Here is a 14725-nt window from a genome sequence, read left to right on the forward strand (position 1 = left end):
GAGCCGCACAGGTGCCGAGTGTTTCGGGCTGCATTGGGGCTGCGGTGCTGATCCTGCATTTTAAGCAAGGTGACAGCAGTAGCGCATTTGGCCCCTGCAGTAATAAGAGTGCAATGAGATTGGGAGACCATTAAAGTTTAATTAAAGTGCAAATGCTCACAGAGGACCTGGAGTTCAGCCTAATGCTCAATGTAATCTCTTACTATGGACCTGCTACTTTAGTACCTATTACTATAGCCCCTAACTGTAAACCTATTACTTTAATAGAATAGACCTATAATTGTAATTCTCTACCCTAAACCTATTATTGTGATCTCTTACTATAGACCTATTACAATAATTCCTTACGATGGACCCTAACCCTATTAGTGTAATCCATCACTGTGACATGATTACTGCATCACAGACATGTCGCTGTAATCCATCATCCTGCACCTAACAATGCAACCCCTTTCCATTACCACTGCCCTCTACCGTAATGCCTTACCAAAGTTCAACTTTACTGCATGAAACGTTCAGTACAAAGAGATGCTCACTCACAAGACTCCTGCAGACACTACATTGCCAAAACATAACGTTGGGTAACGACATTGGACAATAATGACAACAGGAAGAGTAACGCAGATGATAAATAGCACAAAATAAGAAAATATCACGATATACCTATTACTGTAATTCTTAACCCTTCACTGCTCGTCATACCTGCTATGGTAATGAGTTAGTACTGTAAGCCTTTCCCATGAACTGATTTGTTGTGGTTATGTATTCTCATGTGGCAGCCCTGAGCATATTTACATTTCACAGTTACCCTACACTCCTCTACTAGCTGATCAACACTAGAAAATTAATTAAAAACAGGAAATATCTGGTTCACACGGCACTGCTAGGCTCCTAAAGCATTTTCAGCTGTTTTTTTTTCTAAACGATGTTACCATTTAAGCCCACGACAGTGCAGACCTGGTGGGAGGGGGCAGATTGTGTCCTGTCCAGATTTTGGTGAGGAAGGATGGACCTGTTTTTGCTGGGGCTGGAGAGAAAACTAAGTGCAGATCAAAAGGACTGTTAAAGAAGCACAAATGGTGTAATCTGAAGAAGCGCTGGGGTAATCTGAAGAAGCGCTGGGGTAACCTGAATTTGGGAGACGGTAGAATTCACAGAGAGGGCACAAAGAGCCGGGCATAGATACTGCACAGCACTGCGGCTTTAACAATCTCATACAGTCAGGGAATCATTTCCTCTGACAAGGCCGAGGGAGCGGGTACTGATTGGCGTAATTTACATACATGCCCCTACGTAAATCACATTAGGGAAAACCGGTGCGCATGTTAGAGAGAGACAAATTACTGACCAACAAACAGGATTATATGGGCATAGATTTCAGAGGGCATTTCAACTTGTCTAGTGTGTGTATTCTCTTGGTGAAGGCTGTGTAAGGACATCCAAAAGCCTGGTTTAACATTTAATTCCTCCAAACTAGGACCTCGAGAACCTTCTGGAACTTTGTCAGGGGATAAATGCTACAGGCAGCCAACAGAATATGCAGAACACGACCTAAACGACTCACAAAATTCATAAACCAGTTGCAGAAGAATGTGTGTGATTGCAAGACATGCAAATGTTTTGCATTGTGGAAGACAATGCAGACCACAGTTCAATACAATGTACCTTTGAGATGAATTATAATGCAGAATGAATGCCAAGACTCTCTATTAAAGATTCTAGTAATAGTTTCAATGCTGTGTGCAGCACAATGCAATACACATTCTATAAGAAGTTTCTGCTGAAGGCAGTTGCTTTTTGTGAGATAATGTACACCATCATTAAAAGTGTTGTTGGCCTCTGAAAATGTCTTTCTCTCTGCCACAACCCTGTCACCTGGTCCTTATTATCCTCAGTCTCTTTCACTTTCACTCGTGACCCAGTCGGCTCTGTTTCATTCTCTGACACTTCGGATTTGCAGCAGCTCAGGATTGCAAAAGGTGTTTCCTGCTCAAGCGATCCTTTCGAAACGCTGCTCTTTAAAAATGAGGAGCGACTGAAAGAGCGGGAAATAAAAAAGAGGAGCCAGCACATCATTTAGCACAGACAGCTAACTCTTGCTTCTGCTTGACGGAAGTCACTCCTCCCTTGGTCACGGTTCTACGCTAGCCGGTGGCTGGCCATGTTTCCACATGGACAGTGAACATCCATTTTGCATTAAATAGATTTCAGGTCCTCGTTACAGTCAAACAGGCATCACAAAATTTGACTGGCCCGACTCATTTTCCCAAGGGAGGAGAAAGAGGCAGTGAGAGACTGGTGTTCTGTCGAAAAATACTACCTATCGAGACGTGCTATCGAGCCTTTCTGCGCATGTGCAGTTCCACCGTCTTGGGATTAGGGTTAGGTTTTAGGGGTTAGGGTTAAGGTAAGGGTTTTAGGGGTTTTGGGGGGTTAGGGTAAGAGTTAGGGCTATCTATTAGCACTACGGTAGCATTTTTCGACAAGGCAGCATATATCGACAGAACAACCTGGGCAACACAGCTTCATGTGAGATGATGCCACAGAGGCACCTGGAAGCCAGCAGGCATCATGCTGCCATTGGGACCTATGGAGACAGCAGCGATCCAAGGAAGCCTCAGCCAGCCAAGCTATTTATAACATCTCCCCAGGACTCCACCATCTGGCGGCTCCTGCAGGTGCTTTTCTTACCTTCCATTCAGGGCTGTTGGGACGCCAGGAGGGGGCGAGGCGTGGGTGTGGCACAACAGTAGAGTCTGGCCATGGAGGACCCGTGTTGTCCTAGCCTACTCTGCGCTATGCTATATGTCAGTGGTGCCCTCACTGTAGCGTACTGGTCAGGAGAAAGACAGGCCCCACCAGTAACAGCACCATTCCACTCAACGGAGAGGAAAGAGATCATGGGTCGAAAAATTAGTGCCGTCCTTCCCTGTGCGACTCCAACTTTCATTTCGAAGCAATTTCCCCGCTGTGTTTCCTGGCATTGGATAATGTGAAGACTCACCAGAGCGCAAAATAACAACAACAACTGCAGGGAAGAAATGAAAAGGATGAGCAGGGGGAGGATATCCAAGGGGTGAATGGGAAAACAAATGGGAGATTGAGGCAGGGATAGGGAGGGCCGGGAACGCGATGGCCTGACACCTAGTGGCAGTTGTGAATATTGCGGGGAGTGGCGGAAACTAGAAGCAGGATGAAGAATGGACTGAGGGGGATGGACAGAGGTGGATGAAAAGATAGCAGCAAGAGAGGAATGACGAGTGACATGCATGAAGTGTAACTTTACACTTCACTAAGCATTCTAAAAGAGCATGTGATTTTCTTTGAAGATGAAAAAGGTACAGTTTTAGAGTCGGGGCTGAAAGATGACCCACTGCCCAAAAAAATCTGTCCGTCCATCCATCCATCCATCCATCCATCCATCCATCAAATCACTCATCCTGAGCGGGGGGGAGCCTATCCCAGGTATCACAGGGCCCAAGGTATACTGTAGATCCCTAAAAATCCCTAATATAAAACATTACCTTTCAATATCTCTCCTTACTGGTTACTTTCATTCCTTTAAAGAATTAATAAGCATTATTAGCATTCAAAAATCTTTTTGTCTTTCATAAATACTTCAGCTGCACTCTTGCTTTGTTCTCTCTCTCTCCCTCCCTCCCTCCCTCCCTGAGAGCTGAGTCCTCTGCTCCTGTATCTCAGCACCACGCCTCGGTTGTGTGCAGCCCTCCAGATCTCCATCCACACAAACACCGTGTCGTTCGCTGCTCCCTTGGCGGACATCATATGGCAGCCAAACCTCAGCGAGGGCGACGATGAAGACGTCGCAAATCGCTAACTGGCCATCGTGAAGGCGCGACGTTTAATGCGAGGAGCAAGCATTTCACCTCGGAATCGTTGTCAAATGGGAAAATCTATCCCTGAAAACATGTGCTTTGGTACAGCTGAGCAAGGAAAGAAATGTTCGGTTTTACGACAATTACAAGCATGAATAAGCCTGAAAAATGGACAGGTGCACAGAACAGTGATCGCTTGACAATGTGTGTCCCTTTTGCGAGGGAGATGCCAGCCTTCTGCACAATTGTCAGCCGAGTGGAAATGGGGGGGGGGATTCTGACAGGCGGGTATGAGGGGGACGTGACACAGGCGTGTGAAAGAGCAAATGGGGCTGTTGAGCTTCTGCAGTGAGATCGCTGGGAACAGATGTTCTGAGTATGAAAAGACATAAGGCTTCACACTGTATTGACGTGTGCACAGTTTAGTCATACAGCACTGCACAACGCAGCTAATCCAAGGCCAAAGAATTGACCAGAGTAGGGTCACCTGCATGGTAACCCCTCATTCTCTGTCTCGTCCTAATTACCCGTTCCAGAAGGACCTTGAGAATAGATGTGAACTTCAATGCCCGCTGTGGCACTCATTTAACTAAATGCTGTGAGGCTTCTGCTGAGCGCAGCAGTGCATCAACGTGCTGAACCTGTCACTTCCGTGGCTCTCCTCCAACAGGTGTGATAAAGCAATCAGGCGCCTTCCAAGGCCGCCACGGCTGCAGAAGGAGCTATTCATAGACTCCCGCAGAAGTGGAACAGGAAGCTCACAGTCTACAGGTGTGCGTTCTACATACAGCCTTAGCACATTGCTAAAGCTAAGAGCGCTAAGCACTAAGAGTGCACGTTATTACTATGGAGTTTCTCCGTGAGTGCTTTTTGTGTGTTCTAATTCTGATTTAATATTCCACTCTTTGCGATAACGCATTCTGTATGACATTTTCAGCATTTCAATTCCAGTAGTGCGTTGGACGTGAAACCCTTTACCTCTGAGGGAACAGCGCGCCCTGCTGAAATATGCCGGTACTGCACGTCACCGGCTGATTTCCGACAGGAAACGAGCTGGGTTGCCATCCCAACGGCGGTCTCTTAGGCTTTGGTATCCAGTTCATAACCGTAAAAATCCATTAGCGAGGGCCATGTCCGTCAGGCTAACCTTCAGACGGCTAAAGTGCACATGTGTTGGCGATCTCCCTGTCCTGTCTTATATAACCTCTCCGGCAGAAACCGGGGCGAAAAGCACAGCCCTGGCTACAGCAGGGAAGCGTGAGCACGCTCCTGTAGGAGGAAACTGAAGCCCACACGTTGCTAAATTTAGCCCATGGAGGTTGAATACGCTGAGAACCTCCCACGAGTGCACGAGCGCTAACAAAGCACGGGCTGCCACAAAACAGCCTATTAAAGCTGTCACGGTGATCTGTGTGTCCGGTGACCATGCACGCTTACATGCCCCTTTCCCATGTCACTTCCTAACAACTAAGCTGGGGGGTGGGAGGGGTCGCTCAACTCAACCAGCCCGGCAATGTGGCACTAAAGCACATTGACACCGGGGCATAGTGTCGTTCGTTTAGGACGCCGAGTGCATGCTGCTCCGTGATTGGCTGAGCGGGAAGGAATCCAGAGGCGGTGCTGAGGTAGAGAATGGGCGCTTCAATGAAATGTGGCAGTCTGTGAATTAGCGCAATCGGTCCCTGTCCGAATGCGGCACGCGTATTGTTTAATGCGCTCAGTGAGGGCAGACAGCCGCCACTGAGAACAATAACGTATATCTATCCGTTTATTAAGAACCTCCTCATGACTTGTACTGGATAAGCAACTAGAAGATGGATAGACGGATGGATGACCTTAACATTCCACGTCACTTCACATGTCCTAGAGCAGTGTTTCTGAACCCAGTCTTCGGGGAACCCTGGACAGTCCACGTTTTTGCTCCCTCCCAGCTCCCAGCCAATCAGGAATACCGAATATGTGGTACAGGACAGGTGCACTGGGGGGCTGAGAGAAAGCAAAAAAGTGGACTGTCCGAGGTTCCCCGAGGACTGGGTTGGGAAACACTGTCCTAGAGCATTGTTTTCCATTCCGGTTCTCTGGGACCCACAGACAGTCCACGTTTTTATCGGGAGCTGAGGGGGAGCAAAAACATGGACTGACTGTCAGTCCCCGAGGACCGGACTGGGAAAGTTAAATGGACACGTACATTTAGCAACATACTGTATATGTGATTCTACCTCTGGGTCCCTGAACAAACACTTAAAATAAACTTTAAGACAGCAACTTCTGCGCTTCTGATGGAAATACCGAAACAACTTTCATAAGGCAGCTGCTTGTGCATTTGCTCACCTCCAAGGCATCACACTGAAGATCTTTGTGAAGAATCTCTGTTTATTCTCCAGTTTATTTTTGTTTTACTTTTTCTTATGCTTTCTGCGCTGCTCCCTGAGACATGTCGATGTCACGAGCGATCGGTGTGCTGCAAAATCAGAATTCGAAACGAACACGCAATAATAAAAAAGAATGAAGAGGGAACGATTCGCGTAACTGAAGGCTCGCTAAGATTGACGGCTCCAGCTTAACAGTGCTTTTTCAATAAACTGTTCTACAGAAATTCATAGAAGGAGAAACGTCGGTATTACAAATTGGTGCCTTTTCCCGGCACACACAAAATCCCGAACTGAAACTGCTAGAGCAGTGTGCTGTCCAATTAGAAGAGCAGGAAGCTAATTAGTGTCTAAGAGCACTCCCTGAAGCCGGTACCTGAGAATACCAGGCAGGTTATAATACATCTGGCATCACCACTCAACATGACCACCGATACGCTTTCAAACAGACGGCACTCGAGTAACAACAGCGAACGCTGCGACGCTGTGTGTAATCTGCCAGACAGAAGCAACAGGGACTTTAACTTTGTTTTGTAAGCATTAACGAATTATACCTGTTCCCTAAGCCCGAGAGAACATGAGTTGATCATTAATTAAGGACACACTCATACAGAACAGCTACAAGTGCTTCTGGCCAATCAGTTTCTTGCAAATTCAGAGCATGCTTCCAGTCATCAGGCTCAGGAGGAGACCCCAGCGGCAGCCGATTCTGGACATTTAGTGAGTCAGCAATCATCTTGTGGGTCTTTGTGGTGCTCGCAGGACAGAGCTCATGCCAGGCGTGGCCAGTCTTTAACATAAACTTTAGGTCAGCTGTGAAGACTCTTCAGTCAATCAGTCCTCTAATTAGTTATCTAATTAGGCAGTTGCAGCGAAAACCCGCATACCCAACGGCCCTATCTGGATAAGATTGCCTACCCCTGTCTTACGGGGTTTCAGTCTAAAAACTTCAGCAGATTTTCAGTTTGCTGCCTGGGGGTCTTGGCCTCACAGGAATATGGTCTTTAAATATAGAGTGGGCTTCTATATGCCTGGCTTTATAGAGTAGACTAGTTAAGGACAGTTTCAGAGGATATTCTCAATGTGTGGAGTCGTTATGGGTGACAGAAATGTTAAATGGAGGGGAGGGGGGGGGGCAGGAATCCACATGCAAAGATCAAAGTGCCTGAAGAATTTTCTGATTAACCAAGAATCTCTCTCTGCAAAGTCAGTAATAATCTCCTTTATAAACCAGCCTCTCTGCAATGTGCTGATAGGCTGCAGAGAAGCACGTGTGGGTCGAAGGTACTGTGCCTGGCGGTCTCGCGGCTTGTGGCCCTGGGCCTGCTCACCTCCACGCACAGGAAGCAGGGCACGATGGTCTTGCTGGTCTTCAGCCCTGGCTTCTCCACCGGCATCCTCCTGCTGGACGTCTCCCTTCTCTCTCGCTGCATCTGAAGCTGCAAGCAGAAGCACCAGGCTTCAGTTACTCCGGTCGACCTTCCAGAACGGTGACAGACCTTTTTTTTTTTTTTTTTGTGTCATGACAAGGTTCTAAAATATGTATTCTGCACCTTCAGAGCCCCTGCAAACCCAAAACATGGATAAATATTCAGAGTAACGGTTGAAGAATGATGTTGTGGACAAAAATATGACAGACAGTTGGTCTCAGCTACCCCAGTGTAACATCCAGCGTGGGTTCAAAACAATGAGCTAATCGCATTCACACCATATTGTTTGTGAGAACAACCAGCCTTCTGTTAGCCGCAGTGAGGGTGGCAGGCAATTAAAACACACTCCCTCCGGAGGGGGGGGGGGTCTTTTAGCAAGTTCCTTTCCAGTCTCTGCAGTTTTTTTTTTCTTTCCTTTGTTCTGTTGCAGAGCCTGCACTAGGTTGAAAAACTAGTGGCTCAAGTTAAGTCATTTCAGGATTAATCACTGGATCTGCTTTCCTCTGCCCTTGGTCCACTTTCCTGCTGCAGGATCATAGCCAGTGTGGAGCCCATCCCAGGAAACACAGGGCATGCGGCAGTGTGAATGCTGTCCGTCACGCGGCAGTGTGAATGCTGTCCGTCACGCGGCAGTGTGAATGCTGTCTGTCATGCGGCACATACTCGCATGATCCCATGTGCAGAAATTCAGAGACACAATTCCGACTGAGCTACAGGGACAATGGGATGAAATTGGCGTACCCCAAGGAAATGCAAACTCACCACACACCGAGCCAGGGAGGGAGATCGAACCCACAACCCTTGAATGTAATAGTAACCATTCCAGATCCATGTTGCCTATGGGCTCCGATTCATGCAGGACCCCCTACCAAGACCAGTATGCCTCAACTTCTGCCTTGATCACATTCCAGTCATTAAGGCTAGCCAGCACGTATTGACGTAGGTGGTAGGATAGGGGGCGTCTAAATGGGGCGGATGGGGAACTTCAGTCAGCTGCTTTGTGAAACCTCATTCATGGGATGCCCCCCCCCCCTTCATCAGCCAGAAATCCACCCACTCAGCAGCTGGCAAACACCACCCCTCCCCCGGGCAGACACGTTTGAAAGCACCCCGGTCAATACTACCCATATTTATTTATTTAATTTTACAACAAGAAGGACCAGTAAACAGGAAGCGCGGCCCAGCTCCTGGTGCCAGAGGGAACGGCGTGGAGCTGCATGCACAAAGCAGCCCGGTGACAGCCCTGGCAAGCAGTGCACTGTACCTGTCACACCGCTCAACGAGCCGACCGCAACAAACGGGAGCGCCGCCACTTTAAGGGCACTGCGGACCTTTTCAGGTCTTACATGTGGATCTTTCCCAGTGGACACGCCCCAAAGAATCTGCACGGAGCAGCAAGCATAAACAGTGTAGAAGGTATGGGCCTAGTTTGTGGTGTTTCATCAGCCTCTTTAGGACTGTGAGATCAGGAGGTTGCTGGTTCAAATCCCAGGGTCGCCAGAGTGGTTTCACTATTGGAGGCCCTAATACACAGTTGTTCCAGGGACTGTCTGGCCCTGCTTTCTGAAATGTATGTCACTTTGGATAAAAAAATGTCTGCTAAATTAATAAATGTAATATATGTAAACCTCTTGGGTGGCTGGCTTCACCACAATAGATGTGACATGGAAATGGGATGCGGCTCCTGGGTCGCTGAGAGGCAGGGTGCCAGCCAAGTCTAAGTCACTCCTCTGACCGCAGAGGAGAGGAAAGGAGGCTCTGTGAGGGATGCGGAAGGCACTCCGCAACTGGGGGGGGGGGGGCTAGAAACACAGACCCTCGCAAACATCTTCACAGCCTTGGCTGGCAGTTATGTTTGAATCACTTGAAAGCTACGGATATGAAGCTTTCATTAAATGGAGCTCTAATCCATCAAAAGTAACATACTTAGACATGATTATTATATGCTTTAATCGCTTCACACTAAGGTATTAGCACTAAGCATGCACCTAGACTGTCCACCTTAACACACACAGTCTGTCCACTCTGAGATACAGTGTCCATATCTCCACATCCTTGACCTAGACAATACCTTCTTACATACAGACTGTCCACCTTTTTGCACACCTTGGTCACACTGACTGACCTTCCTTAGACATAGACTGTCCAGTTAGATAATGGCCCCAGCGTGACATATTAAAAATACCAACACAGTTTCCACAATGTCCAAAAAACAAATGTGACTGTAGACAGCAAGACAAAATGTCCACTATTAGATATAATAAGATGTAGAAAATAAACATGGATGTTGAGAGTGTCCATAAACTACATACTAAATACAACAAGGACACAGTAAGCAAGGGGTTTCAACAGCAGACCATTAATAGTGTTGATATTTAAAGATGCAACCCAGATTGTCCACACTATTTATTGTAGATCTTTAATAATGCATACAGCTGAGTATTTTCAGAAAGAAGTCAGGTACAAGGTATTAATTTTAGGTAATTGAAGACACGTTTATCTTTAAATAAAGACAACCTTCCTAGTCAGAAAATCAGTTCTTTGATAGCTCCTTCGTACCCAAAGTCATTTTTGCGTGTATTTGATGTTCTTGTCCGTGGTGAGAATGGCGAGCCGACATCTCGGGAGCAACTGAGATACAGTAATTTGCTCTAGGGCACATGATATATCTACTCAGCCCACCATGGGATTTGAACCCACAACCTTCGGCACAAAATCCATAACCTATTGAGCCACATGGTGCCCCAACTTCCTCTTCTACAAAGCCTGTAACCCTCACATAGGGAATTATGCAGAGGAGTCCTCAGCTGTACTTCAGCATCCATGCAGAGTGTGTTTATGTTTATGTGAGCAAATGCATGTGTGCACACACCAACGCAAACATACACACACACACGCATGCACACTGCATCCCCATCTTCACACATCCCGTCCCCCATACTAACACAGTCCCACATACAACTGCCGACATGGGAAAAGGGTAATAGGATTTGAGGGAAATTGCGTTTGCCATTTGGGGAATACCGCGCTAAAACATGAACACTCTCAGCTGCTCTGATCCAGCAATGTGGGTCACAGACAGAAGTCAGCCGTTTCCCCCATTATGCTACACAGATGCTTTTCACAGCCCGACACCGTCAAAAAAAAACAACTCAAATTACCTCGATTTGCGTCCGTGGAGATGCCGTGCTGAACACACCTGCCAAATCTTCACGTGAGAGGCGAACGGGGGAATCACACTGAGCTGCAGCCCTACCTCACTCGCCTCGTTGCCGTGGGCTAGATTCCTATGCAGACATCGTTGCCGTGGGAGACAAGTGATGCTGAATCAAATGTCGAGGCTTAAGAACCCTGGTCTCCCCGCCACTCGCTTCCCCGGAGCCGAAAACGCCCGCCCTCCGCTCTCTCCGCGTGCTGGATGATCTCCGAAGAGGACCTCCAGATGGAGACGCGCGACACGGACTGCAGCTTCTACCGACGCCCCCTTCCTTGTGGCCCCGGCAAGTGCCAGAGTCTCGCACGGTATCGACCCCCCCCACCCCACGTAATTTGCCAGCTCAAATGGCTGCCTATGGCTAATTAATTAAACAGTCTGAAATTGCTGGCTTCAGTGGTTCTCGGTACAGATGCAGTGAAGGCACAGGCAGAGTGAGAGAGAGGGAGGGAGAGACACGCAGAAAGAGGTGGTGAGAGAGAGAAGGACAGAGAGAAAGAGAGGAATTAGGAGACGGAGCAGAGCAGCAAGCATAGCAGAGAAATAGAGCGAGAGAGAGAGGTGTATCAGGAAAAGAGAACAAGAGCAGCTCATCTGAATTCGGAGCACAGCTTCCCAGCTGGATGAATCAGAGGAGGGATTTACGTGGGCATGCAATGGGGGTATAAGACCTATGCGCAGGTGAATGATCTGTCAAGCGGCACCCACTCTGCCCTTCTGACCAGGAGCTGGGGAAGGGATTGGCCACATGGGGTCCGATGACATGGTTAAGGCACCCCATCCGTGGCTTATTATTGATGGACGCCTCCTTGTATGCAGGTAACCGTGTATGCCCACCCATGCCAGTGTCCACGCTATTGGCTGGACTGAGGGGATGATGGCGACCCTCAGATTGCACCATAGTTTCTCGCACCCCTTCGCTTGATCCTGTATAATTGGGCTGTTTACCATTAAAACTGCAATCCAACGAAGGGGAGACATGCTCGACTGTATGACACATTGACACAATAAGTCAGGGAATGATGGAGAGAATGATGGAGAAACACAACCATGTGACACGGAAGGAATCAAAAACAAAACTCAAGTACAAACAGACAAAACAAAATGGACGTTGGGTAGCAGGCAGGCTACAGCTCAGCGTGGGGCTGGGCTTCAGGGTTTGTGAGCGTTTACTAGGCGAGAGAAAATTAAACAACTGAAAATATGATAAACTGACTTTGTTTATCCAGTATAGAATCAGTCTGGAGACTCTCCCAGGCGCCACAGGGAACAAGATGGAGGAGCACCTGGGGGGGGGGAATTCCAGACCTTCACAGTTCCCTTAATCTGGCTTCCACACCTTTGCAGGATCCCACATGTGTCCGTGTCGAACCCACAGAGAAACTGCTCTAAGTAGAACCGACTGCTTGAGCAGCCTGGGGTCACTGCAGAAATGATTAAAGATGATGCATCCGTTTAGTTACAGAACAGAGCACCCAGAACCCAAGGTTCACTCTTACCTGTACATGTGTGCGCGGGTCTCGAAGGAGAGCAAGATCACTCATATACAAAAACGAAAGAATTCCTATGTACCTCTACTTGTACTTGTAGAAAAAAAGAGGTCTGGTTGCCGATTTTGGCCATCCAGCCGTATGCCCTATTGCCGCATTGATGGATAATGCGGGGCGTCTTACTGTTGAGGTTTGCGTATATCTTATGTAAGTTCAAGACAGCACTCAACACTCAGGAAGCCGCAGTCTGGATATGGGGCTATAAGGGAAACCGTTACAGACCGTTTGGTATGTCGGCAGACACTTGTAGCCAGCAAGGGGAGGGATTTTCTGTATCTGAGGGCAATGAAATCAATACCTGAGTCTGATTTTGTGAGCCAGTTCTCATCACCCTCGCTCATGTTTTCAAATTAAGCTGTTTTTCTCTCAGAGTAAATTACATTAAGGGGATATAGTAGCTCAGGGTCACCAGGATAAAGACGCCCCTGAATTTCTACACCGAGGTCTTTCATCCCTGATGTCTAACTGCATCTGTGGTTCAGTCACATGTGTGGGTGTGTGTCAGAATTAATGGAGACCTGCCATGGCAGGCAGAGGTGAAGGTTTCCTTGGTGGAGGGAGGAGGTACGTTGGAGTCAGAAGATAAGTTGACAAAAATTGGATACCTGTAGCGCTTTGACCCATTTGACTAAAAATATCGACCGGGGACACCAAGCTAAGCTGAGCGTGCATTCCTGTTGCCGTGGAGAATGGCATGATATTGGCCTAATGCCCAAACAGACATGAGATACGGTCCGAGTGGTACTACGGTCCCGTGATGTGGGATCCCGCTATTCCTGCAGACCACTCACCTCAGTTCACCGAGGGAGTCGACCCTGATGACATATGTGTCCTATTTTCACAGTTTTATGCCCACAGTATCCTAACTCCTTTACTATGTTTGTCCAAAATCTCGTTGCTATTTACAGACGTTACAACAAATGCCCAGAAACGGCAGCAGCAGCCTGACCAGGGGTTTATTATCATTTATGCCGTATCGTTTCACGTGGAAACTCGAACCGTGGACCCCTCTGCCACCCACACACAGAAGCCCACAGGGAGAACTCCGGTACTGCCAAACTGCAAAGCGCCGCAAGACGGAAAGGGGAACGCAAACGTTCTATCATTTCATCCTACCCATCGAAATGTCCTTCCAAACCGAAATGTCCTACCATATTTATTGTTCATGGCTACTTGTCCATAAATTCTTGCTACCAGCACATGCTCCTCGAAGACTAAAGTATCTACATAAAAATGCAGTAAGTACGGTACCAAGTATTATTTTATATATATAATTTAATATAGCACAGTAAGTACAACACCAGGTTTTATTTTCTATAAATAATTTAATATAGTGCAGTAAGTACAGCACCAAGTATTATTTTATATATATATATAATTTAATATAGCTGAAAAGTATGTTTTTCCCATAACTGAAGCTCTAAAGTGTAATCGAAACAAGGTTAGGGTATCTAAACAGGTTAAGTACTGATGGTAGTATGTTAATCTGATGGGTGTATTTGGGCTGTCCAAATATGCTGTCTGTGGTTTATTGCCAGTAAAGTGTCCTAGTTAATATTTTAACTGGTTAAATACTGATATCAGTATTCTTCCTATGGTTTAAGAAATACCAAGTATCATTTGCTCATCACACTTGTAGAGTTAAGTACTAGTCGACATTTTGCTAAGCCAAGCTAGAAGGAATTAGGCTACATCCCTGGTACTACTGTTTGATAGTGCAGCAAAAAACGATAGATGTCGCTATAAATAAATTCTGGACTAGGTCATAGGAATCTTCTTGAACCAATTGCTGTATTTTCTGACACCACTAGATGGTGGTCTCTGTACAAAAATGACTTAATGCATGCCCCAAAGCAAACCAAGAGCGCCATCTATTGGGGTAAAATACAGAAAATGGTTCCTGAAGCCCCATTTGCCTATGACTACAATACTGCTGAAGTGATCACACTACCTGCGATCTTACACTGAGATGGGGTCGTCTCCTGTATTAATAACACCAATGCAGTGCCCAAAGGGAGCATGGGCAAACCTCCGACACCCCACGATTACCGAACCGCATCAGTAGCCGTCTGACAGGCATGAGAATCATCACATCATGTTCATGTTTGTCCCTGGCTGGAATAAACATAGCAGCCTCGCCACGTTATCTGAAATTATGATGTTGACAGTCATCTTCACGTCCACTAACCTTAACGTCATTTTCGGCAGCTCGGGCTATCTGCAGAAGGGTCCAGATTTTAATTAAGGCAGAATAATTCGTAGCACCTGCATAATGCGTTATTATTTATTATTATTGATGGACCACTTCAGCTGTCGGTCCATTACA

At 47.0% G+C, this 14725-nt stretch overlaps 1 protein-coding gene across 2 annotated transcripts in view; it reads right to left on the reverse strand.

The window, feature by feature from the left end:
* LOC111833503 (phospholipid phosphatase-related protein type 5) overlaps positions 1 to 14725 on the reverse strand; it is a 36269-nt gene that overhangs the window by 19056 nt on the left and 2488 nt on the right. Inside the window, exons 1-2 of one of the 2 annotated variants that reach the window (XM_023791810.2) lie at positions 10797 to 11354; positions 7537 to 7644 (exon numbers count right to left, since the gene is read on the reverse strand). In XM_023791810.2, the coding sequence (XP_023647578.2) occupies positions 7537 to 7638 (102 nt within the window). In that variant the 5' untranslated portion in view covers positions 7639 to 7644; positions 10797 to 11354. Of the gene's footprint in view, positions 1 to 7536; positions 7645 to 10796; positions 11355 to 14725 lie in introns of those variants that run through there. The other variant, XM_023791809.2, reaches the window with a different exon arrangement.

Source organism: Paramormyrops kingsleyae, chromosome 5, assembly GCF_048594095.1.
Source record: "Paramormyrops kingsleyae isolate MSU_618 chromosome 5, PKINGS_0.4, whole genome shotgun sequence".
Lineage (NCBI taxonomy): Eukaryota > Metazoa > Chordata > Actinopteri > Osteoglossiformes > Mormyridae > Paramormyrops > Paramormyrops kingsleyae.